Source organism: Colobus angolensis, unplaced genomic scaffold (assembly GCF_000951035.1).
Source record: "Colobus angolensis palliatus isolate OR3802 unplaced genomic scaffold, Cang.pa_1.0 Scaffold101, whole genome shotgun sequence".
Lineage (NCBI taxonomy): Eukaryota > Metazoa > Chordata > Mammalia > Primates > Cercopithecidae > Colobus > Colobus angolensis.
This window is the reverse complement of record NW_012111031.1, coordinates 185,822-206,143: the sequence shown is the minus strand read 5'-3', so window position 1 is coordinate 206,143 and position 20,322 is coordinate 185,822. Positions and strand designations below refer to the sequence as shown.

Genomic DNA, 20,322 nt, shown 5'->3' with positions numbered 1-20,322 from the left:
GAGGGAGGGAGCTAGCGAGCCTCATGCAAAAGCTGACTCCCTCCTCCCTCACTTACTCATTCCTTTATCCCTTCAAGCCAGGGATCTAAGTTCAAACACAGGGATCTCTCAGAGATATCATGGGTTTGGTTCTAGATCATCACAATAAAGCAAATATCCTAATAATGTGAGTGACACAAAGGTTTTGGTTTCCTTGTGCATATAAACGTTATGTTTACACTATAGTCTATTAAGTGTGCAATAGCATTATGTATAAAAAAATACATATACCTTAATTTTAAAATATGTTATGGCAAAAAAATGCTAACAATCATCTGAGCTGTCAGTAAGTCATGGTCTTTCTGCTAGTAGAAGGCCTTGCTTCAATGTTGAGGACCATGCTCTGGACGAGGCTTTGGCTTAAGAGAATGTTGTGTCTGGTTTGATCTTATGTCCAAATCACTAAAACTTTCTCCATATCAGCAGTAAGGCTGTTTTGCTTTCTTATCATTCATGTGTTCACTGGAGTAGTACTTACTTTCCTACAAGGATTTTACCTTTGCATTCACAACTTTGCTAACTGTTTGGCACCAGAGTCCTAGGTTTCAGCCTATCTCAGCTTTTGACAAGCCTTCCTCACTAAGATTAATCATTTCTAGCTTTTAAAGGGAGTGGACTCTTTCACTTGAACACTTAGAATCCATTGTAGGGTTATTAATTGGCCTAATTTTAATATCGTTGTGTCTTAGGAAATAGGGAGACCTGAGAGGGAGGGAGAGACAGAGACAGGAACTGCTGGAGTCAGTGCAGCAGTCAGAATGCACACATTTATAGATTAACTTTGCCATCTTATATGGGCCCCAAGATGATTATAATGGTAGCATCAAAGAGCACTGATCACAGATCACCATAACAGATATAATAATAATGAAAAATCTGAAATATTGTGAGAATTACCAAAATGTGGCATGAAGTGAGTACATGCTGTTACACAAATGGCATCAGTAGATAGACTTGCTCAGTGCAGGGTTGCCAGAAACCTTCAACTAGTTAAAATATATATATATATATATATATACAGCATCTGCAAAAGGGCAATAAAGCAAAGGTGTGCCTGTACTGTCACAAGTAGGCAGTGACTTAAATGAGCAGAACAGGCCGTGTGGGGCTTGTGGCCACAGGAGGAGCTCACGTCCCACCTGGAAGAGGCAGCTGTTCCTCAGCTCCAGCCAACTGTTGTCAAAAGGCCTGGTGTCACTAGAGCTTCCAAGAGAAGGTGGATAGCTGGAGTTTTATACAGTAAAATCGTCCCATTTTAAGATGTTGAAAACTGGCCACAGTTCTAGCCAATGCAATATAAGGCAAAGTTGTTTGTCAGGGCTCCTAAGCAGGCTCCTTAAAAAAGAGTGGTACTGGCTGGGCGTGGTGGCTCGCGCCTGTAATCCCAGCACTTTGGGAGGCCGAGGCAGGCAGATTACCTGAGGTCAGGAGTTCAAGACCAGCCTGGCCAACATGGTGAAACCCCATCTCTACTAAAAAAATATATAAAAATTAGCCGGGTGTGGTGGCACATGCCTGTAAACCCAGCTACTCGGGAGGCCGAAGCAAAAAAAACTGTTTGAGCCCAGGAGAGGGAGGTTGCAGTGAGCCGAGATCGTGCCACTGCACTCCAGCCTGGCTGACAGAGCAAGACTCTGTCTCAAAAAAAAAAAAAAGAGAGAGAGCAGGATTATCCTTGCCTTTCCCTTATTTCAACGGTGTGCAAACTTGAAATACACAGCTGCAGCCCCAACAGCTGTCTTAGGCCATGAGGTATCAGGAAGATGGAGTTGCATCCTAACTTGTGTTAAAAAATCATTAATCAGGAAGCAATTAGGCTGAGAAGACTCCAGCACTTCAGGTTCCTATGTAAGCAAACCAAACCCAAGTCAATATAAACAGTAAAACAAAGCTTAAGCGTAACCAATCAGAATCCATCAACTACCCCTAACTAGAGACTTCATCAGTCAGGAACCGCCAACTAAACTCTAACTAGGGTCTTTTTTATTCCTTATTTTTAATTTTTTCTCCAATCTCACGACAGCTTATAACTAGGCCTTTCTACTTTAACCAATCAATTATTCTCTTTGTTTTGCTTCCCTGAACACTTCATAGTCTTTCCCTCATTCCCCCTAGATGGAGCCCTGAACTGTGTAGTCTGGCACTGGCCAATTCATGACTCTGATGGTATTGCCCTAGTGGGGGCGCTCTGTGACAGCTCTTCCCCATAGACGTTTTCTGCCTGGGCCCGGGTTCTCCAAGACATCGTCTGAAATCTAGATGAAAGTAGCCACACTCCACAGCTCTTGAACTCTGCTCAGCTGCAGTCAGCACCACATTGACAACAAGGTTTACAGCCTGCACCTTCCAGAGCAGCAGCCCAAGCCACACCTGAGCCACAGCTGGGGTGGCCAAGGAGCACTGCAGAATGCAGGAAGCAGAGATTCGAGGTAGCTCTGGGCAACTAGACCCATGGCTCCACTGGCGGCGCATGGTCCTCTCCCTCCTGCCCTCATGGTCCAGGCACTCAGGGCCTGTGACAGAAGTAGTAGTCCCAAAGACCTTCCAAATCCCTTTAAGGTCATTCTTCCCAGCAGCCTTTTCATTCTTTATGATCTAGCCTGACTGAACATTTTCCGAATCTTTGTAAGTTCTGCTTCCCTTTTGATTATAATTTGTCTTTAATTTGTTTTCTTCTTGCATTTTCTTACAAGCAATTAAGAGAAGCCATGCAGCACCCTGCACTCTCTGCTTAGAGATTTCTTCCACCAAATATCCTAGTTTATCACTCTTCATCTAGTTCATCATCTATCCTCCACAAAGCATTAGGGCACAGACACAACTGACCCACGTTCTCTGCCATTTTATAAATAAAAACAGAATTGGCTTTTCTCTAGTTCCCAATAAAATATTCCTCATTTCTATCTAAGACCTCATCAAAATGACCTTTGCTGTCCATATTTCCACCAACATTCTGATCATGACCACTTAAGGAACCTCTAAGAAGATTCGGGTTCTGTCTACAGCTCTGTTCTTCTGGGCCCTCACTAAAATAATCCTTAATGCTTAGTTCATACTATCTAGGCTTTTTCCAGAATATACCTCCAAACTCCTCCAGCCCCCTCCCCTTTACCCAGTTCCAAAGCCAACTCCCCGTTTTCAGGGATCTGTCATAGCAATACTCCACTTCTTGGTACCAATTTCTATCTTAGTCCCTTTGTGCCTCTGTTGGGAACAGGCCCCCCAAAACTGGCCATAAACAAAATCTCTGCAGCACTGTGACATGTTCATGACAGCCATAACACCCACGTTGGAAGGTTGTGGGTTTACTGGAATGAGGGCAAGGAATATCTGGCCTGCCCAGGGCAGAAAACCGCTTAAAGATGTTCTTAAACCACAAACAACACCATAAGCGACCTGTGCCTAAAGGGCATGTTCCTGCTGCAGATAACTAGCCAGACCCATCCCTTTATTTCGGCCCATCCCTTACTTTTAGTTAATCGAATATCTATAGAAACAATGCTAATGACTGGCTTGCTGTTAATAAATTTGTGGGTAAATCTCTGTTCGGGACTCTCAGCTCTGAAGGCTGTGAGACCCCTGATTTCCCACTTTACATCTCTATATTTCTGTGTGTCTTTAATTCCTCTAATGCCGCTGGGTTAGGGTCTCCCAACTGAGCTGGTCTCGGCATGCCTCTGTAACAAACTACCACAGACTAGGTAGTTATAAACAATACAACTCTATTTCTCATAGTTCTGGAGGCTGGACAGTCCAAGACTAAGGCTCTGGCGAGTTAGTCAGTGTCTGGTGGGGGCTGCCCTGTTTTAAAATGGAGCCATGTTTTTGTGTCCTCCAGAGGACAGAAACATTGTGTCCTCCCTCATGTGGCTGAAGAGGTGAAAAGGGGCAAACTCCCTCCATCCAGACTTTTCATAAGGGGACCTAGTCCCACTCATGAGGGCTTCAATCACCTCCTATAGGATTCACTTTTTAATACTGTTACACTGGGGATTAACATTCAACATGAAATATGGGATGACAACACTCAAACCATAGCAGAGGCCATTCAAATAAGAACTGGGGAGGACCTGCCTTTGGTATTCATGGAAACCTAAACAAGAGAAGATTCAGGACAGCAGTGAAGGAAAAGCCAGAGGGCAATGGGAAAAGCAGTGGACAAACTGCCTTTGTGTATCAGGAGACACAAACAAAAATGTTCACAACAGAGTTGCTCATAAAGTGCAAAAACCCACAGACCTCCAAGCACTCTTCAAGGAAACTGGATAAACTGTGCTGTATACCTCCCAATGGCATTTAACACAGCCATGAATCTTAGAAATGCAATGTCTAGTTAGAAAAGCTGGTCCTTTAAGACTAAACGTGCTATAATACCATATTTATGAAGCTCAGAAAGGAGGAAAACTAAATAATATATTATTCAAGCATTCATATATATGTAACAAAGCTTAATAGAAAATAGAAAGCTGGGTTACAATGAACACAATATCGAGCATGGTGGTCACCTCTGTGGTGGGCACTCCTATGGGTGATGCAAAAAGATAAGGAAGGAGCAGCTGGGAGGGTGCCATGGTGGTGATTACGCTCTTGTTCGTGAGTCAGGTGGGGTTCCTAGGCACTTTCTGTAAATAAGCAAGTGCAGACTATTCTTTCTAGGAAACTGAGGGAAAAAGGGAGAAGAGAAATAGTGTAACAGCTAGTGACAGAAACAAAGTAATGGGAGAGATTTTAGAATAAAAGCAAATTGCACAGTGTCACAGGCAGAAAGAGAGAAATCAGCAGAAAAGGGGAAAGTGGAGAGAAGACATGAGGAGGCTCCAGAACAAGCAGAGAGGAAGGTGTCAAGGACACTGGTAGAGGGGATGACCTTAAAAGAAGACAGGCCTGTCCTCCGATTCTAGAGATAAGGAGACAAACATAGGTTGTAGGTCTACATAAAATTTGGAATAGAATAAACAGACAACCTACAGAAGGGGAAAAAACATTTACAAAATATGCATCAGACAAAGGTCTAAAATCCTGAATCTATAAGAAACTTAAACAAATCAACACGCAAAAAAGAACCCATTGAAAAATGGGCAAAGGACATAAATAGACACTTCTCAAAGAAGGACATACATGATACACGTGGCCAACAAGCATATGAAAAAATGCTCAACATTACAAATCACCAGGGAAATGCAAATCAAAACCACAGTGAGATACCATCTCACACCAGTCAGTACACCAGTCAGTATGACTATTGCTAAAAAGTCAAAAATAGCAGATGCTGGCAAGGTGGTGGAGAAAAGAAAATGCATACACACAACTGCTGGGAATGTAAATTAGTTCAGCTATTGTGGAAAGCAACCTGGAGATTTCTCAAAGAATTTAAAAATAGAACTATCATTTGGCTAGGCACAGTGGCTCTTGTCTGTAATCCCAGCACTTTAGGAGGCCAAGGAGGGAAGATGGCTTGAGCCCAGGAGTTTCAGACCAGCCCAACCGGGCAACATGGCAAAACCTGTCCCTTAGAGAGAAAAAAAAAAAAAAAATTAGCTGGACGTGATGACATGTGATTGTAGTTGCAGCTACTTGGGAGGCTGAGATGGGAGGATCACTTGACCCCAAGGAGGTTGAGGCTGCAGTGAGCCGTCATCATGCCACTGCACTCCAGAGCCTAGGGGACAGAGTGAGACCTTGTCAAAAAACAAAAAGTAGTACCATTTGACCCCACAATCCCATTATTGAGTGTATACCCAAGGGAATATAAATCTTTCTACCATAAAGACAAATGCATGCATATGCTCATTTCAACACTGTTCACAACATAGCAAAAACAGAATCAACCTGGATGAGCATCAAAGGCAGAGCAGATAAAGAAGAAAATGTGATACATATGCACCATGGAATACTACATAACCATTAAAAAAAATGAGATCATGTCCTTTGCAGCAACATGGATAGAGCTGGAGGTCATTATCCTAAGCAAATTAACGCCAGAACCAAAAACCAAATACTGCATGTTGTCACTTGTAAGTGGGAGCTAACCACTGAGTACACATGGACACTAAGAAAGAACAATAGACACTGGGGCCTACTTGGGGGTGGAGGGTGGGAGGAGGGTGAGGATTAAAAAACTACCTATAGGGTATCTGTACACCTACCCCACAACACGCAATTTACCCATGTAACAAATCTACCTCTTGAAACAAAAAGAAAAGTTGGAAAGGAAAAGAAAAATTGAGGGAGAAGGTGGGTAGAGCTAGGCAGAAAGTTGAAGAAAAACATACTCAATGATGTCAATTTCCTTGAGTAAGAAGTAAAGTTACCTGTTGAAAACAAGGGACAGCAGAAATTGTGCAGAGGGCTCACTCCAAATGGCAAAGGCTTGCCAAGAATCACACAAAGTTGATAAGGACAAGTAAAAGGCATCGGAAGGCACAACTGAGATTAGAAACAAGAAACTGCTAGCACCATCCATGTGGTTGCCTGAATTTCTGGCTCCAACAAAGCTGCCATGTTCAGAAATGAAAGATTTCACAATTCCTAGTGTTTTAAAAGTTGTATTTGTGGCCGGGCATGGTGGCTCATGTCTGTAATCTCAGCACTTTGGTAGGCCAAGGAGGGTGGATCACCTGAGGTAAGGAGTTTGAGACCAGCCTGGCCAACATGGTGAAACCCAGTCTCTATTTAAAATACAAAAATTAGCCAGGCTTGGGGGTGGATGCCTGTAATCCCAGCTACTCAGGAGGCTGAAGCAGGAGAATTGCTTCAACCCAGGAGGCAGAGGTTGCAGTGAGCCAAGATCAAGCCATTGCACTCCAAGCAGGCAATATAGCAAGACTCTGTCTAAAAAAAAAAAATACACACACAAAACAAAAACAAAAACAAAATCAAAAAAGTTGTATTTACTACGTTAGTTACATCGCAATAAAAAAGTCATTCTCTGCTTTGCCCCCTATCTCACTGACCTTTGATCTGCTCAGATTTTCTCCTTTAATTTAGCTAAAAAAAAAAAAAAGAAAAAAGAAAAATCTATACAAGAAAAAAAAAGCTATGGACATTTCAGAACATCACTCATCACTATGCAATGATTCCAATTTTCTCCTATAGATAAAAATGATACTAAAGTCACCCGAACATGGATACTTCCTTGATACCTATGCTATGGCATCAGTGAGCAGTGTCCATGTTACTGGGCCATGTCCATCCCTCCCATTGAGAGGAAAATGTACGTCAGGTAAAGAAGCACTTAACATCCACCTCTGTCACTTGCTTAGTTTATTTTACCCTGCTCTGTAGTTACCAACTGCACTCTGTTACTGCTAAACGACCACTGGCCTCTAATATTCAGGACAGTTGAGTTTAGACAGCCTAGTTTCTCTACCAAGAAGACAATTCCATAGAGAGTAAGGGTAGAAGACCTAACTTACAGTTCTTTTTCAGGCTTTTCAGCCACATTTGGTCTGGATGGGGACGATCATTTCCAATAGTCTCTAGCTGGTCTCCCGTAGTTTCCTGCCCAGTTCACCCTCTGCCTTGCAGGAGTGACTTAGGCTGTTATCCTGTAGGGTAAAGTCCAAACTCCTAGCCTGATAAACAGGGTCTTCCACGGACCTTCCAGCCTTCCACTCTTCCAGCCTTGCCACGCCCCTCACAGTCCCCTAACTGCCTCTTTCCATTTCCAGTCCTCTGGACCTTGACACATGCTGGTCTCTGCCTCCAACGCCCTTCTCTCTGTGCTCCCATGTGCCTAATCAACGCCCTTCTCTCCGTGCTCCTGTGTGTCAACGCCTGCTCTTCCTGAAAGACCCACTCGAGCACCACCTCCCACTGAAGGAATTTTTGTGCCCCTTCTGTGGGTGCTGTACCGTGTAGACAGCTCTGTCCCAGCAGGCATCCAGCACAGGGGCTGACCTCTCTTCATCTTTGCCTCCCCCTGTCCAGTAAGTGCTGGACCACCAGGCAAACAGAAAGTGCTCCACAATGTTTGTGGACTGAAGGCTGAATGACCAGGTCACTGTTGCCTCACAGAGAGGCCTCTGAAGATAAAACAATGTGGAGAAATCATGTTGAGAATTCACTCATTCAAGAACAACTGTAGTGCACCTATATGTGCTGTGGGAAATAGATTTTTAAAGGGTACAAACCCGGTTCCCATTTCAAGAAGCACAGAGTTACAAATAAAAGTTATATTCATTAAATAATCATACCAGGTGGTAAGACCAAGTGTCAAGTAAGTTTCGACAATAAAAAATAACTGAGAAAGTCAGGCAGGCCTGGCTAGGACTCAATCCTAGGTCTGCCCCAGCCAATCTGGCTTTCTTATTGTTCCCCAAACTCTAACATCATGTCTTCTGTACTGTTTCCACTCATGACACTTCTGACACCAAATGTGTGGGGTTTTTTCCCACACCAACCAATGCTCACTCTCCCGACACTAACTGGGGGCCCTCCGATTCAATTCAATTCCGACACCAACCATCTGGAGTTAGCACAGACCCCACAGGTAAGGGCTCAGGCCCGCAAGAGTGCCCACACTTCACATGCCAGTCGCTGGGTCTGGACCATCTGGACTCCTGACCAACTGTGAAGTCAGGAGTTTCCTACAACTGCCTCCTCAGGTTGGGTAATTTGCTAGAGCAGCTCGCAGAACTTAGGAAAGCACTTTATTTACTATCACCATTTTATTATAAAAAATACAGCTAAGAAACCACCACATGGAAACGATAGGGCAAAATATGGGAATGGAGGTTTCCAGGAGCTTCCATGTCCTTTCCAGGCACCACCTTCCCAACACCTTGATGTGTTCACCAACAGGAAGCTCTCCAAAACCCATCATTTAGGATTTTTAAGAAAGCTCTATTTGTGATCCACTGCGCTGGTTAAAAAAAAAAATGCCAAGCGCAGTGGCTCACGCCTGTAATCGCAACACTTTGGGTGGGCAGATCACGAGGTCAAGAGATAGAGACCATCCTGGCCAACATGGTGAAACCCCGTCTCTACTAAAAATATAAAAATTAGCTGGGTGTGGTGGTGGGCGCCTGTAATCCCCGCTACTCAGGAGGCTGAGGCAGGAGAATCGCTTGAGCCCAGGAGGCATAGGTTGCAGTGAGCTGAGATCCTGCCACTGCACTCCAGCCTGGTGACAGAGACTACATCTCAAAATAAATAAATAAATAAAAATAAATAAAAATTTAAAGAAAGCTCTATTCTGCAGGCATGACTGATGAGATCATTGTCCACTGGTTACTGGCACAATCTCCAGAGGCTGGAGTACCTGGCTGAACATTTGAATCCCCTAATCACATGGTTGGTTCTTCTGGCAATCAGCCTCCATCTTGAAGCTATCTAGGGGTCTATCAAGAGCCCTCTCATTAACAGAAACTCAGGTAGGGCATTTTTAAAAGATGGTTTTAATGTATTACTTGTACAATTAAAATGAATTTAAAACAGTTATAAAAGTTCCTGGGCCTCGATATACCATATCTGGTCCAAGCACCAGGCTCTGAGTAACTTCTCCAGGTAACTAACTTCATCGTTTTGAGCCATTAGAGCCCTAGCACAGCAACTCCACGCTCACTTTACTTCTCCAGCATTCATAACAAAGAGATTTGTTATGAATAACAGAAGATGCTCTTATCACCTTCCTTCAGGAAATTACAATGGTTTGAGAAGCTCCACGTCAGGAACGTGCGACAAGACCAAGTATATATTTCTTCTTATCACACGACTGCCTTAGGACTCTCACCCTATATGGTTTCTGAACCTAGGATACTTCTCCGAAATCTGAATCATTCAGGTCTCTACTCAAATCCTACCTTCCCAGAGAAATCATTCCCTGACTACCTACTTAAAACCGCATCTTCCTCTCCACCCAAGTCATTCCCTTACTCTGCTTTTTCTTTTTTCTTTTTTTGGAGACAGGATCTTGCTTTGTCACTCAGGCTGAAGTGCAGTGGTAGGATCACAGTTCACTGCAGCCTCAAACTCCTAGGCTCAAGCCATCCTCCTGCCTCAGCCTTCAGAGTAGGCGGTTCAACAGGCACACATCACTATGCCCACCTTTTTTTTTTTTTTTTTTTTTGGTAGAAACGATGTCTTGATATGCTGCCCAGGTTGGTCTTGAACTCCTGGACCCAAACTGCTTTATTTTCTTCACAGTACTAACTAGTACCTGAAATAAAGCTACTGAAGGAAACCAAAACATTTCACCTCAAAATAGACTTACTTGAAATATTTTGAGATGGCCGTTCAGAGGGCCTACAGACATAAGTAATCCTACTGTGAGGGAGATGAGCATCTGTAGAGACTCTCCATTGATGCAGCCAGTTTTTCTCAGAGGGCCCTTCCTTGTCTGGATCTGGGTGAGATCAGCTGAGTTTGGCACCTTCAAGGTCTAAAACATTTCTTCTCCCTGAGGGCTGCTACCTGTGAGGTTTCATCTACATAAGACCACCTTTGCTAGCCAGGCCTCCTCTTCTCTCCCTCCTATAACCTGATTTACAAACATAACCTGTTTTTGGCCAAGCTTAGAGCCCCCACTCTTTCTGTAACCTCAAGATAGTATAAAAGTGGCAACCATTTTGCCTTCCTTTGAGATCGTATTTTGTAAGCCTCTCACGGCAAGTTAGTAAATGTGTATGCCTTCTCTCCTATTAATCTGCCATCTGTCAGTTGATTTTTCAGTGATGCTTCACGGGACACAGAAGAAGTTTTCCCTTAACTCCTACGCTATATATTTGTTTACCCCCTTTTCTTCCTATCTCCGACTAGGATGTAAATTCATGAGGGCAAGGTCTTGGTGCCGCCTAAATCCCCAGTGTCTAAAATGCCTGGCACATAGCACTCAAAAAAATATTTGTTGAATAAATGTTGATAACAAGATATAATATCTACATCAAAGGGTTTTTGTGAGAATTAAACACAAGAGTGCACATAGAGGGATATGAATGCCTAACGCAATGCCCAGCACACAGTAAGCTCAATAACGTTGGTCAACGCTATTATCAGAGGATTCCAGAAGACAGGTTAACATGGGCAGGAGCAGTTACAGAACGTTTCAAGGAGGTGGCAGGTCTTGAGCTTGATTTGGAAGGATTAGGATTTTTTTCTCTAGGTGGGGACATTGTAGGAAGTTGAAATCTCCACTGCACAAGCCACCGCTCCCAATATTTCTTCATATCCCTATCAAATGCATAGTCATCATACCATACAAACCACCTACCAACCAGCCTCTCTCTGTCCATCCACTAATCCATTAGTTTTCATTTCTGTATCACCGGAGCCTAGATGAATTCACTACTAAACGGCACCCAGCAATGTTGCTGAATTAGTTTCAGAAATCTGTGGAAAATAAACAGCCTACTGTTCTGTCCAGCAATCCAGGCCTAAGTATCTATCCTAAAGAAACAGTGTCAGCATTAAAAATCATGTACAAAGACGTTCACTTCTAAGAGAGAGAGGGGGAAAAAAGTAGCAAACAGAATGTCCACCACTAGGAAACCATGAATAAACTATTATGCGTTCAAACTGTGCAGAGGTTGCACTGAATTAGACAGTTAGTGAAACAATCTCTAAGAAATATTGTTAAACTGAAAAAAGTTAGAGAATACACATACGGTGATCTCATTTAGGGAAAACAAAAAATTTAACACCTCACACAAACGAAACCTAAAGATTTCTCTTGAGTGTGTGCATATTACATACAGATAGATGTATCAACTCTTCAACACTGTGCCTGAAACATAGTAAGTTCTCAATAAATATCTGCCAAATGAAGACATATGTACATGAATAGAAAAATACTGAAAAATAGATCTGCTTTTCGTGCAAAATATTTGTGCTGTTCGCATTTTTAAAAGATTGTTTTAATGTATTACTTGTACAATTAAAATGAATTTAAAACAGTTATAAAAGTTCCTGGGCCTCGATATACCATATTTGGTCCAAGCACCAGGCTCTGAGCAACTTCTCCAGGTAACTAACTTCATCGTTTTGAGCCATTAGAGCCCTAGCACAGCAACTCGACGCTCACTTTACCTCTCCAGCATCAGACCCCTTAAAAGCATAAAGGTGCATTTTGAGGTGCAGGGTTTTCCATCGTTCCCAAACACCAGTTGACCGCACGCTTTTTCTCCTTTTCTCCCACGCCACGACGCCCCTGGAGCTGCGGGTCTGGCTCGGCCTTGCCTGCGCACCCCCCTGGGGTCGAGTAAGCGTAGGACATGGGGAGGGAAGTCCTCCTGGTGGGAGTGAGCTCGCTGCGCGGGAGCGGGGAAACAAAACTCACTTTCCGACTGGCCCCTTCTCTGGCAGTGATCTGTCTCTCCTGCTCAGGCATCGTCCCGCGCGGACACCGAATTCTTCTCTGATCTGGCTCAGAGCCAAAGGTCACCTGGTCGGCAGAGGAGAGTGTGGTGTTAAACTCCGGGGAGGTGAGGCGCGGAGCGTGAGGGCATCGGCGCGGCTCGGCTCTAATACCAAGAGGGGTCCGGGAACCGCCCCTTATTTTGGGACCGGGGAAGCTGCAGCCCTCGCCACACAGATGATTCAAAGTTGCGCGCCGCCGTCCTCCCGACATGGGGGCGTGCGGATGAGAGCGCGAGGGGAGAGTGGGCCTGGGACCCTCGCCCACTCCCCAGGGGGCTTAGAGTGCCCGCCCTGGAACTGCCGGCCCCGCCGGTGCCTAAGTGTCCTCTGCCGTGCCGGCGCCGCAGGGCGGAGGCCGGTCCTCCTCCGCGGTCTCAGTCACCTCGCGCTGGTGCGCTCCGACACTGTAGTGGGATCTCAAGCGTATGCGGGAGCGTGAGGGCAGGTGAGCGGCGCAGAGTCGGGCCGCAGACACAGCTCCCAGGGCTCACCCACCGTCTGCGGGGAAGGTGCCGGGTGGCGCCACGTCGGGTCAGCTCCGCGCTGCCGCCTCCTCGGACTCGGCGCCTGGCTGCCGGGCGCCGCGGGTCCCAAAGGAAGCAACCGCGGCGACAGTGAACTCCGCACCTGGAAAATCGATCCGCGGTGCGCAAAGGTCAGCCAATGGCCTCCAACGGGCGACGGACTCTGGGCCGCGGACGGGGGCGCAGGCGCCCAGGCGGGGGCTTCCAGTGGGGTAGAGGGGCAAGGGAAGGAGCGACGGCTGTCAATCACAGGCCACGCCCTTCTCAGCCCAACCCCCGCTGCTGTCCCGCCCAAGGGGGCGGCGCCGTGTGCGCCAGGCCGAACACTAGTCTACGTCTCGGCATATTCTATTGGCTGGAAGGCCGTGGGAAGCGGCTACCAGCAACCAATTGTAACGCGCATTTGGCCCGTGAGGGCGGAGTGAGCACGGCTCGCTTTCTCAGGAGCCAATAGGGAAAAGGAAAGTGAAGCGTTTCCTGAGTTCGGGGGTCGGCGGAAGATGGCGGACGGCGAAGAGAGCTGGTACCTGTGCAAGTTGTTGAGGTGAGGAGCCTGTCGTGGGGCTCACAGACGTTTTCTTTTCTGTAGTGGTACTTGCCCGTCCAGTGCAGCTCAATTTTGCGAGTAAATGGCCTCCCTTGTCATGAATCTAAGGTAATTTCTCAGGCCAATGAGCAGTCTTCCTTTTTCTTGGGGGTATTCTATATAGACTGGAATAGACTAGGTCTTAAAAACTCAATTTACCGCGTTTTCTTCTGCTTCACTGTTGGCTGACGGGTCGTTACCTTTCCTGCTTCAGCTTTTTCTTTCTCTTTCACACTCCAGTCTGTCATAAATTATTCATATTCATTCCTCATTTTTCTTTACGATTGAGCTACGAGACATTTTCCAGTCTATCGTGTCTCTCTTCAGTAAAGAAGAAACCGGATCTTCCTTCTCATCTCTTAGTTTCTCCTCTTAAACTCACCAAAACTGCCATTGTTAACACGTCACTTAAATATAAAACTTATGTTGAATCCTCTGCTTTTTGATAATCTGTTATTTTAATTTTTATGACTGATGTAAGAAGTTGCATAAAATATTATTTTATTTGTATTACGTGTATACGCTGTTTCTCCTAGAAAAAGAATCTAGAAAATAGATTAGTAAAAGAAAAACCCCCCCGGAATGCTGCCATCCGGAGATAGCCACTGTTAACATTTTGGTGAAAAAACTCCCAGACTTTTTTCCACCTTTGTTGTTGTAGTACTACTGAATTTTAAATGCCTTGCCCTCCACTAATAAAACAGAAGGCCTAGTATATTCTACCTACCTATTTTTTTTACCACCTATATATTTTTGTTCAGGCTAAAAATTTATAATTAACACATAGCTTTCTGAATAGCAGTATATACCTAATTCTCTTCAAAAGTTCAGGCACTTCTTCATTTTTGTCCCCTCTACTTCAAGTTCTGTAATCATTACTTTAAACATTTTGAATGAGAAAGTCTGTTATCAGAGGCTTTTGGTTCTTCCCTGCCATACGGAATATTCCTCAGTGCTTTACATTATAATGGCTAAATAAACTCACTAACCAGACTTAAAGGACAGGTTTAACTTTAGTCATTATTCAGCTTTTAAGTTAAATGTTTAATAGTTCAGTTTGAAAAGCCTATCACATTAATTTTCCCACCTAAATTATTTGAAGGAATTGCCAGAAACGTCTTTTCATTATATGGGTTAGCTGCATTTTAAATAAGCTTTTGAAAGCTTGTCCTGAGAAAACAAACTGCCCTCTGTAGTGTTGCTTTTATGAATTCATGTATTCCAAATGTTAAATAAGTGATGAATCTTACCACTTTTGTCAGACTGTGTTCGTCCTTTAAGGCAGTGGTTCTCAAATTGTGCTCCATGAACCATGCAGGTCCCAAGGCCCTTCAATGGGTCCTCAACAAATCTGTTTTTATAATAACATTAAGGTAATATTTGCCTATTTTACTATGTTGAGAAGTGCAAAAGTGATAGCGGATAAAACTAAGTGATAGTGGATTTTAATTAATAGTGTGAAAAGGTCATTAATAGGGCTTCAGAGTCTGCATTGCAACTGACGTTAAGAAATTGCATAACTTGCCAAATGTGGTCTAGCATCAAAGAAAAATATCTGTAACTAGGTGAAAAATTAAATATATTTTAAATGTAAGCTCAGTATGTATTAAAATACACTCCCTTTTCCTGCTACATATCTGTTAGCCTGAATTTTCTTCATATACTTCAACAGAAACAACTTACCACTACAGATTGAATGCAGAAACAGAAAAGAGTAGCCACTGTCTGGTTTCACGTCAAGCCATACATTAAAAAGATTTGCAAAAAATGTAAATAAAAAATGTAAATTTAGCACCCTTCTTGTTAAATTTCTTTTTTTGGTTTGGAAAATATAGTTTTTTAATAAAAACATTCACTTAATGTGTTATGAATTTTTATTTTCAAATGAATTCATAAAAATTTTAAAGTTCTTTAGTTTTCATTTCTTATATGCTAAATATTGGTAGATATAAGCAGTGTAAACCACTGGTTCTCAACCGGGGTGATTTTTGCCCTTCACAAGGCATATGGCATTTGGCAATATCTGGGTTTTTTTTTTTTTTTTTAATTATATTGTTTTAGAGGTAGAGTCTTGCTCTGTTGCCCAGGCTGGAGTGCAGTGGCACGATCGTAGCTTACTACAGCCTGGAACTCTTGGGCTCAAGCAATCCTCCCACCTCATTCTCCCAAAGTGTTGGGATTACAGGCATGAGCCACCATGCCCAGCTGATAATTTTGATTGGGAGGGTGCTACTGGCATCTAGTGGGTCAAGACCAAAGATGCTACTAAATATAATACATAGTACAACCTCCCCAACAAAGAATTATTTAGTCCAAAATGTCAGTAGTGTCAAGGATGAGAAACTCTGATGTAAACAAAAGATTGGATCTTCAGTAAAATTTTTAAGGGTATAAAGGTGTGTAAAGAATATAAAGACCAAATTATTTTAGACCAATTATTTTAGCTTTGAAATAAAGTGCTCGTGTGGGATTTCAAATAGAGTCAGATACCTCTTCAAGTACACAATAGGAAATCCCACATGAGATTTGTTCACAATAGGAACAAATGAGGATTTGTTCACAATAGGAAATTCCACGTGAGAACTTCATTTCAAAACTAAATATGAATAAAATATTTACTTCCGGCCAGGTGCAGCAGCTCATGCCTGTAATCTCAGTGCTTTGGAAGGCCAAGGCAGGAGGATTACTTGAGGCCAAGAGTTTGAGACCAGCCTGGGCAACATAGAAAAACCCCATTTCTACAAAAAAATTTTTTTAATTAGCTGGGTGTGGTAGCACGCACCTGTAGTACCAGCTTTTCAGGAGCCTGAGGCAGGAGATCGCTTGAGCCAAGGAGTTTGGGGCTGCAGTGATTGCTATGATTGCGCCACTGCACTCCAGCCTGGGTGACAGAGTGAGACCCTGTATCTAAAAAAAGCAAAATTTACTTTTCTGATGGATTTGTATGTTTTCATGTGGACAGTGAAAACTATGTGATATGGTTTGGCCATGACCCCACCCAAACCTCAGGTTGAATTTTATCTCCCAGAATTCCCATGTGTTGTGGGAGGGACCCAGGAGGAGGTAATTGAATCATGGGGGCCAGTCATTCCTGTGCTATTGTCGTGATAATAAGTCTCACGAGATCTGATGGGGTTTATCAGGGGTTTCTGCTTTTGCTTCTTTCTCATTTTTCTCTTGCTGCCACCATGTAAGAAGTGCCTTACACCTCCCACTATGATTCTGAGGCCTCACAGCCATGTGGAACTGTAAGTCCAATTAAACCTATTTTTATTCCCAGTTTCGAGTATGTCTTTATCAGCAGTATGAAAACGAACTAGTATAGTAAATTGGTTCCAGTAGAGTGGGCTGCTGCTGAAGAGATACCCAAAAATGCGGAAGCGACTTTGGAACTGGGCAACAGGCAGAGGCTGGAACCGTTTGAAGGGCTCAGAAGAAGACAGGAAAATGTGGGAAAGTTTGGAACTTCCTAGAGACTTGTTGAATGGCTTTGAACAAAATGTGGATAGTGATATGAACAGTGAAATCCAGGCTGAGGTGGTCTCAGATGGAGATGAAGAACTTGTTGGGAACTGGAGAAAAGTGACTCTTATGTTTTAGCAAAGGGACTGGAGGCATTTTGCCCCTGCCCTAGAGATTTGTGGAACTTTGAACTTGAAAGAGATAATTTAGGGTATCTAGTATAAGAAATGTCTAAGCAGCAAAGCATTCAAGAAGTGACTTGGGTGTGTTAAAAAGCATTCCATTTTAAAAGGGGAACAGAGCATAAAAGTTCAGAAAATTTGCAGCCTGACAATGCAGTAGAAAAGAAAGACCCATTTTTTGAGGAGAAATTCAAGTTGGCTGCGGAAATTTGCATATGTAGCAAGGCGCCTAATGTTATTCCCCAAGACCATGGGGGGAACATGTCTCCAGGCTATGTCAGAGACCTTCACGGCAGCCTCTTCCATGGCAGACCTGGAGGCCCTGGAAGGAAAAGTGGTTTTGTGGGCCGGGCCCAGGGTCCCTATGCTGTGTGCAGCGTAAGGACTTGGTGCCCTGTGTCTCAGCTGCTCCAGTTGTGGCTGAAAGGGGCCAACGTAGAGCTAGTGCTGTGGCTTCAGAGGGTGAAAGCCCCAAGCCTTGGTAGCTTCACATGGTGTTGAGCCTGCAAGTGCACAGAAGTCAAGAATTGAGGTTTGGGAACCTCCGCCTAGATTTCAGAAGATGTGTAGAAATGCCTGGATGCCCAGGCAAAAGCTTGCCACTGGGGCGGGGCCCTCATGGAGAACCTCTGCCAGGGCAGTACAGAAGGGAAATGTGGGGTTGGAGCCCCCACGCAGAGTCCCTACTGGGGCACTGCCTAGTGGAGCTGTAAGAAGAGGGCCACCATCCTCTAGACCCCGGAGTGGTAGATCCACCAACAGCTTGCACCGTGTACCTGGAAAAGCCTCAGACACTCAACACCAGCCCATGAAAGCAGCCAGGAGGGAGGCTGTACCCTGCAAATCCACAGGGGCAGAGCTGCTCAAGACCATGGGAACCCACCTCTTTCTTCAGCGTGACCTGGATGTGAGACCTGGAGTCAAAGGAGATCATTTTGGAGCTTTAAAAATTTGACTGCTCTGCTGGATTTTGGACTTGCATGGGCCCTGTAACCCCTTTGTTTTGGCCAATTTCTCCCATTTGTAACAGCTGTACTTACCTAATATCTGTACCCCCATTGTATCTGGGAAGTAACTAGCTTACTTTTGATTTTACAGGCTCGTAGGCGGAAGGGACTTGCCTTGTCTCAGATGAGACTTTGAACTGTGAACTTTTGGGTTAATGCTGAAATCAGTTTGGGGGACTGTTGGGAAGGCATAATTGGTTTTGAAATGTGAGGACGTGAGATTTGGAGGGGCCGGGGCAGAATGATATGGCCATGTCCCCTGCAAATCTCAGTTTGAATTGTGTCTTCCAGAATTCCCATGTGTTGTGGAAGGGACCCAGGGGAAGGTAATTGAATCATGGGGGCCGGTCTTTCCCATGCTATTCTCATGATAATGAGTAAGTCTTGTGAGATCTGATGGGTTTATTAGGGGTTTCCGCTTTTGCTTCCTCCTCATTTTTCTTTTGCCCACTGCCATGTAAGAAGTGCCTTATACCTCCTGCCATGATTCTGATGTCTCCCTAGTCATGTGGAACTGTAAGTCCAATTATATCTCTTTTTGTTCGCCATTTTGGGTATGTCTTTATCAGCAGTGTGAAAACGAAGTAATAAACTATATAACTACACAAAACATCTCCCTGTTTGCCTAGGCTACTAAGCAGCCCAGAGCCCAATCTGGTGTTCACTACTGTGTATGTAAATATAGCCTGCATACCTGTATCCATCATCAGCCACCATCCCAACATACACACCATCTTTATTCTATTTTCCCTGGTCCTGACTTTTTATTATTTAACTTTTGGCATTTTATTGTTTTTAAATCTTATAAACCCTCCTCAAATCCTTTATAAAGGATAGGCAGAGTATGAAAAATATTAAGTTAGGTTCCAACTGTATTGGCAATCCTAAAAGAAAAGCACCTTGACATTTTATTTTAACATATTTTAAGCAATATCTGAAGAGATAATAACCTTTTGCATCTGTTACATTGGATGCCTTCTCTGTGCCAGGCATTATACTTGGCATTGGGGATATGGTACAAGCAAGCTTGGGCCCTTGCTTTTGTAGAGCTTCAATCAACCTGACAGTAATAAAGAACCTTTTAACAGTCACTTTGTGAATGAGTTTACTAGTGAGTGTTAAGTAGAACATTAGTGGGTTTTTGGCAGCTCATTCAGAGGCACATAAGGGAAGGTAGTAGTATTAGGTCATGTAAATAGAGCAAATACAGAACTCGAAATGGAAGTGAAGAAATCTAAGTTCCATTCCTTTATCCCAAAAATTGTTCTTCCTGAGGTGAAGCGACAGAATGAAAAAGATTTACTGTCTTACCAGACTTTAATGGAATATTGATCATTCAAAAGACATATTTTTTTGGCATCTGACCCTCAAAATGACAGTATATAACACATTCTTAATCATGTCTGGTTTAGATTAATAGTTAAATTTGTTTTCATCCCATAACATATATACTAAGTTAGGAGAAAGGGGATTCAATGTTGATTTTTACTGCTGATTAAAGTATGTTCATTTGGTAATATGCTACAGGAATTGGAATTAAAGGGGACTTATCCATTCAATATTGGATTAGAATTAGAATTTTCACACTTGAGTATTTTGTTAGCAGACTTGTTAAAGACAATTCTCTCTTTGTTACTAATATATAAAGTAGATATGTAAAAGCAGACTTTAATTTGTAATTTTTTAAATGTATATATCACATTGATTCTCAACTTTGTCCTCTTATTTCAGGTTTTTTTATTCATTATTCTTCCCTGGGCTAATTGTATGTGGAACTTTATGTGTGTGTTTGGTCATTGTCCTTTGGGGAATCAGACTGCTGCTACAGAGAAAGAAAAAATTAGTGTCAACTAGCAAAAATGGGAAAAATCAAATGGTGATTGCATTTTTTCATCCATACTGCAATGCTGGTGGAGGAGGAGAAAGAGTTTTATGGTGTGCTTTAAGAGCCCTGCAGAAAAAGTAGGTATCCATCTTTCTTAGCTAATTTGCTATATTGTTCCACTTCTTAAAAATTATTACCCAGAAATTCATCTTTCTTTTTCTTTCTTTCTTTTTTTTTTTGAAACAGAGTCTTACTCTGTCACCCAGGCTGGAGTGCAGTGGCATGATCTCGGCTCACTGCAAGCTCCGTCTCCCAGGTTCATGCCATTCTCCTGCCTCAGCCT

General features: G+C 43.4%; 2 protein-coding genes across 7 annotated transcripts in view; one reads left to right on the top strand and one right to left on the bottom strand.

Annotated features, from left to right (window-relative positions):
• ATP7B (ATPase, Cu++ transporting, beta polypeptide) overlaps positions 1 to 12,714 on the bottom strand; it is a 76,384-nt gene extending 63,670 nt beyond the window's left edge. For all 6 annotated transcript variants that reach the window (XM_011938932.1, XM_011938950.1, XM_011938941.1 and 3 more), the window contains exon 1: positions 12,314 to 12,714. In XM_011938932.1, coding sequence (XP_011794322.1) covers positions 12,314 to 12,604 — 291 coding nt within the window. In that variant the 5' untranslated portion in view covers positions 12,605 to 12,714. The remainder of the gene's footprint in view (positions 1 to 12,313) is intronic.
• Positions 12,715 to 13,391: 677 nt separating this feature from the next.
• Positions 13,392 to 20,322, top strand: part of ALG11 (ALG11, alpha-1,2-mannosyltransferase) — a 17,526-nt gene continuing 10,595 nt past the window's right edge. The window contains exons 1-2 of the mRNA XM_011938903.1: positions 13,392 to 13,461; positions 19,886 to 20,116. Coding sequence (XP_011794293.1) covers positions 13,418 to 13,461; positions 19,886 to 20,116 — 275 coding nt within the window. The 5' untranslated portion in view covers positions 13,392 to 13,417. The remainder of the gene's footprint in view (positions 13,462 to 19,885; positions 20,117 to 20,322) is intronic.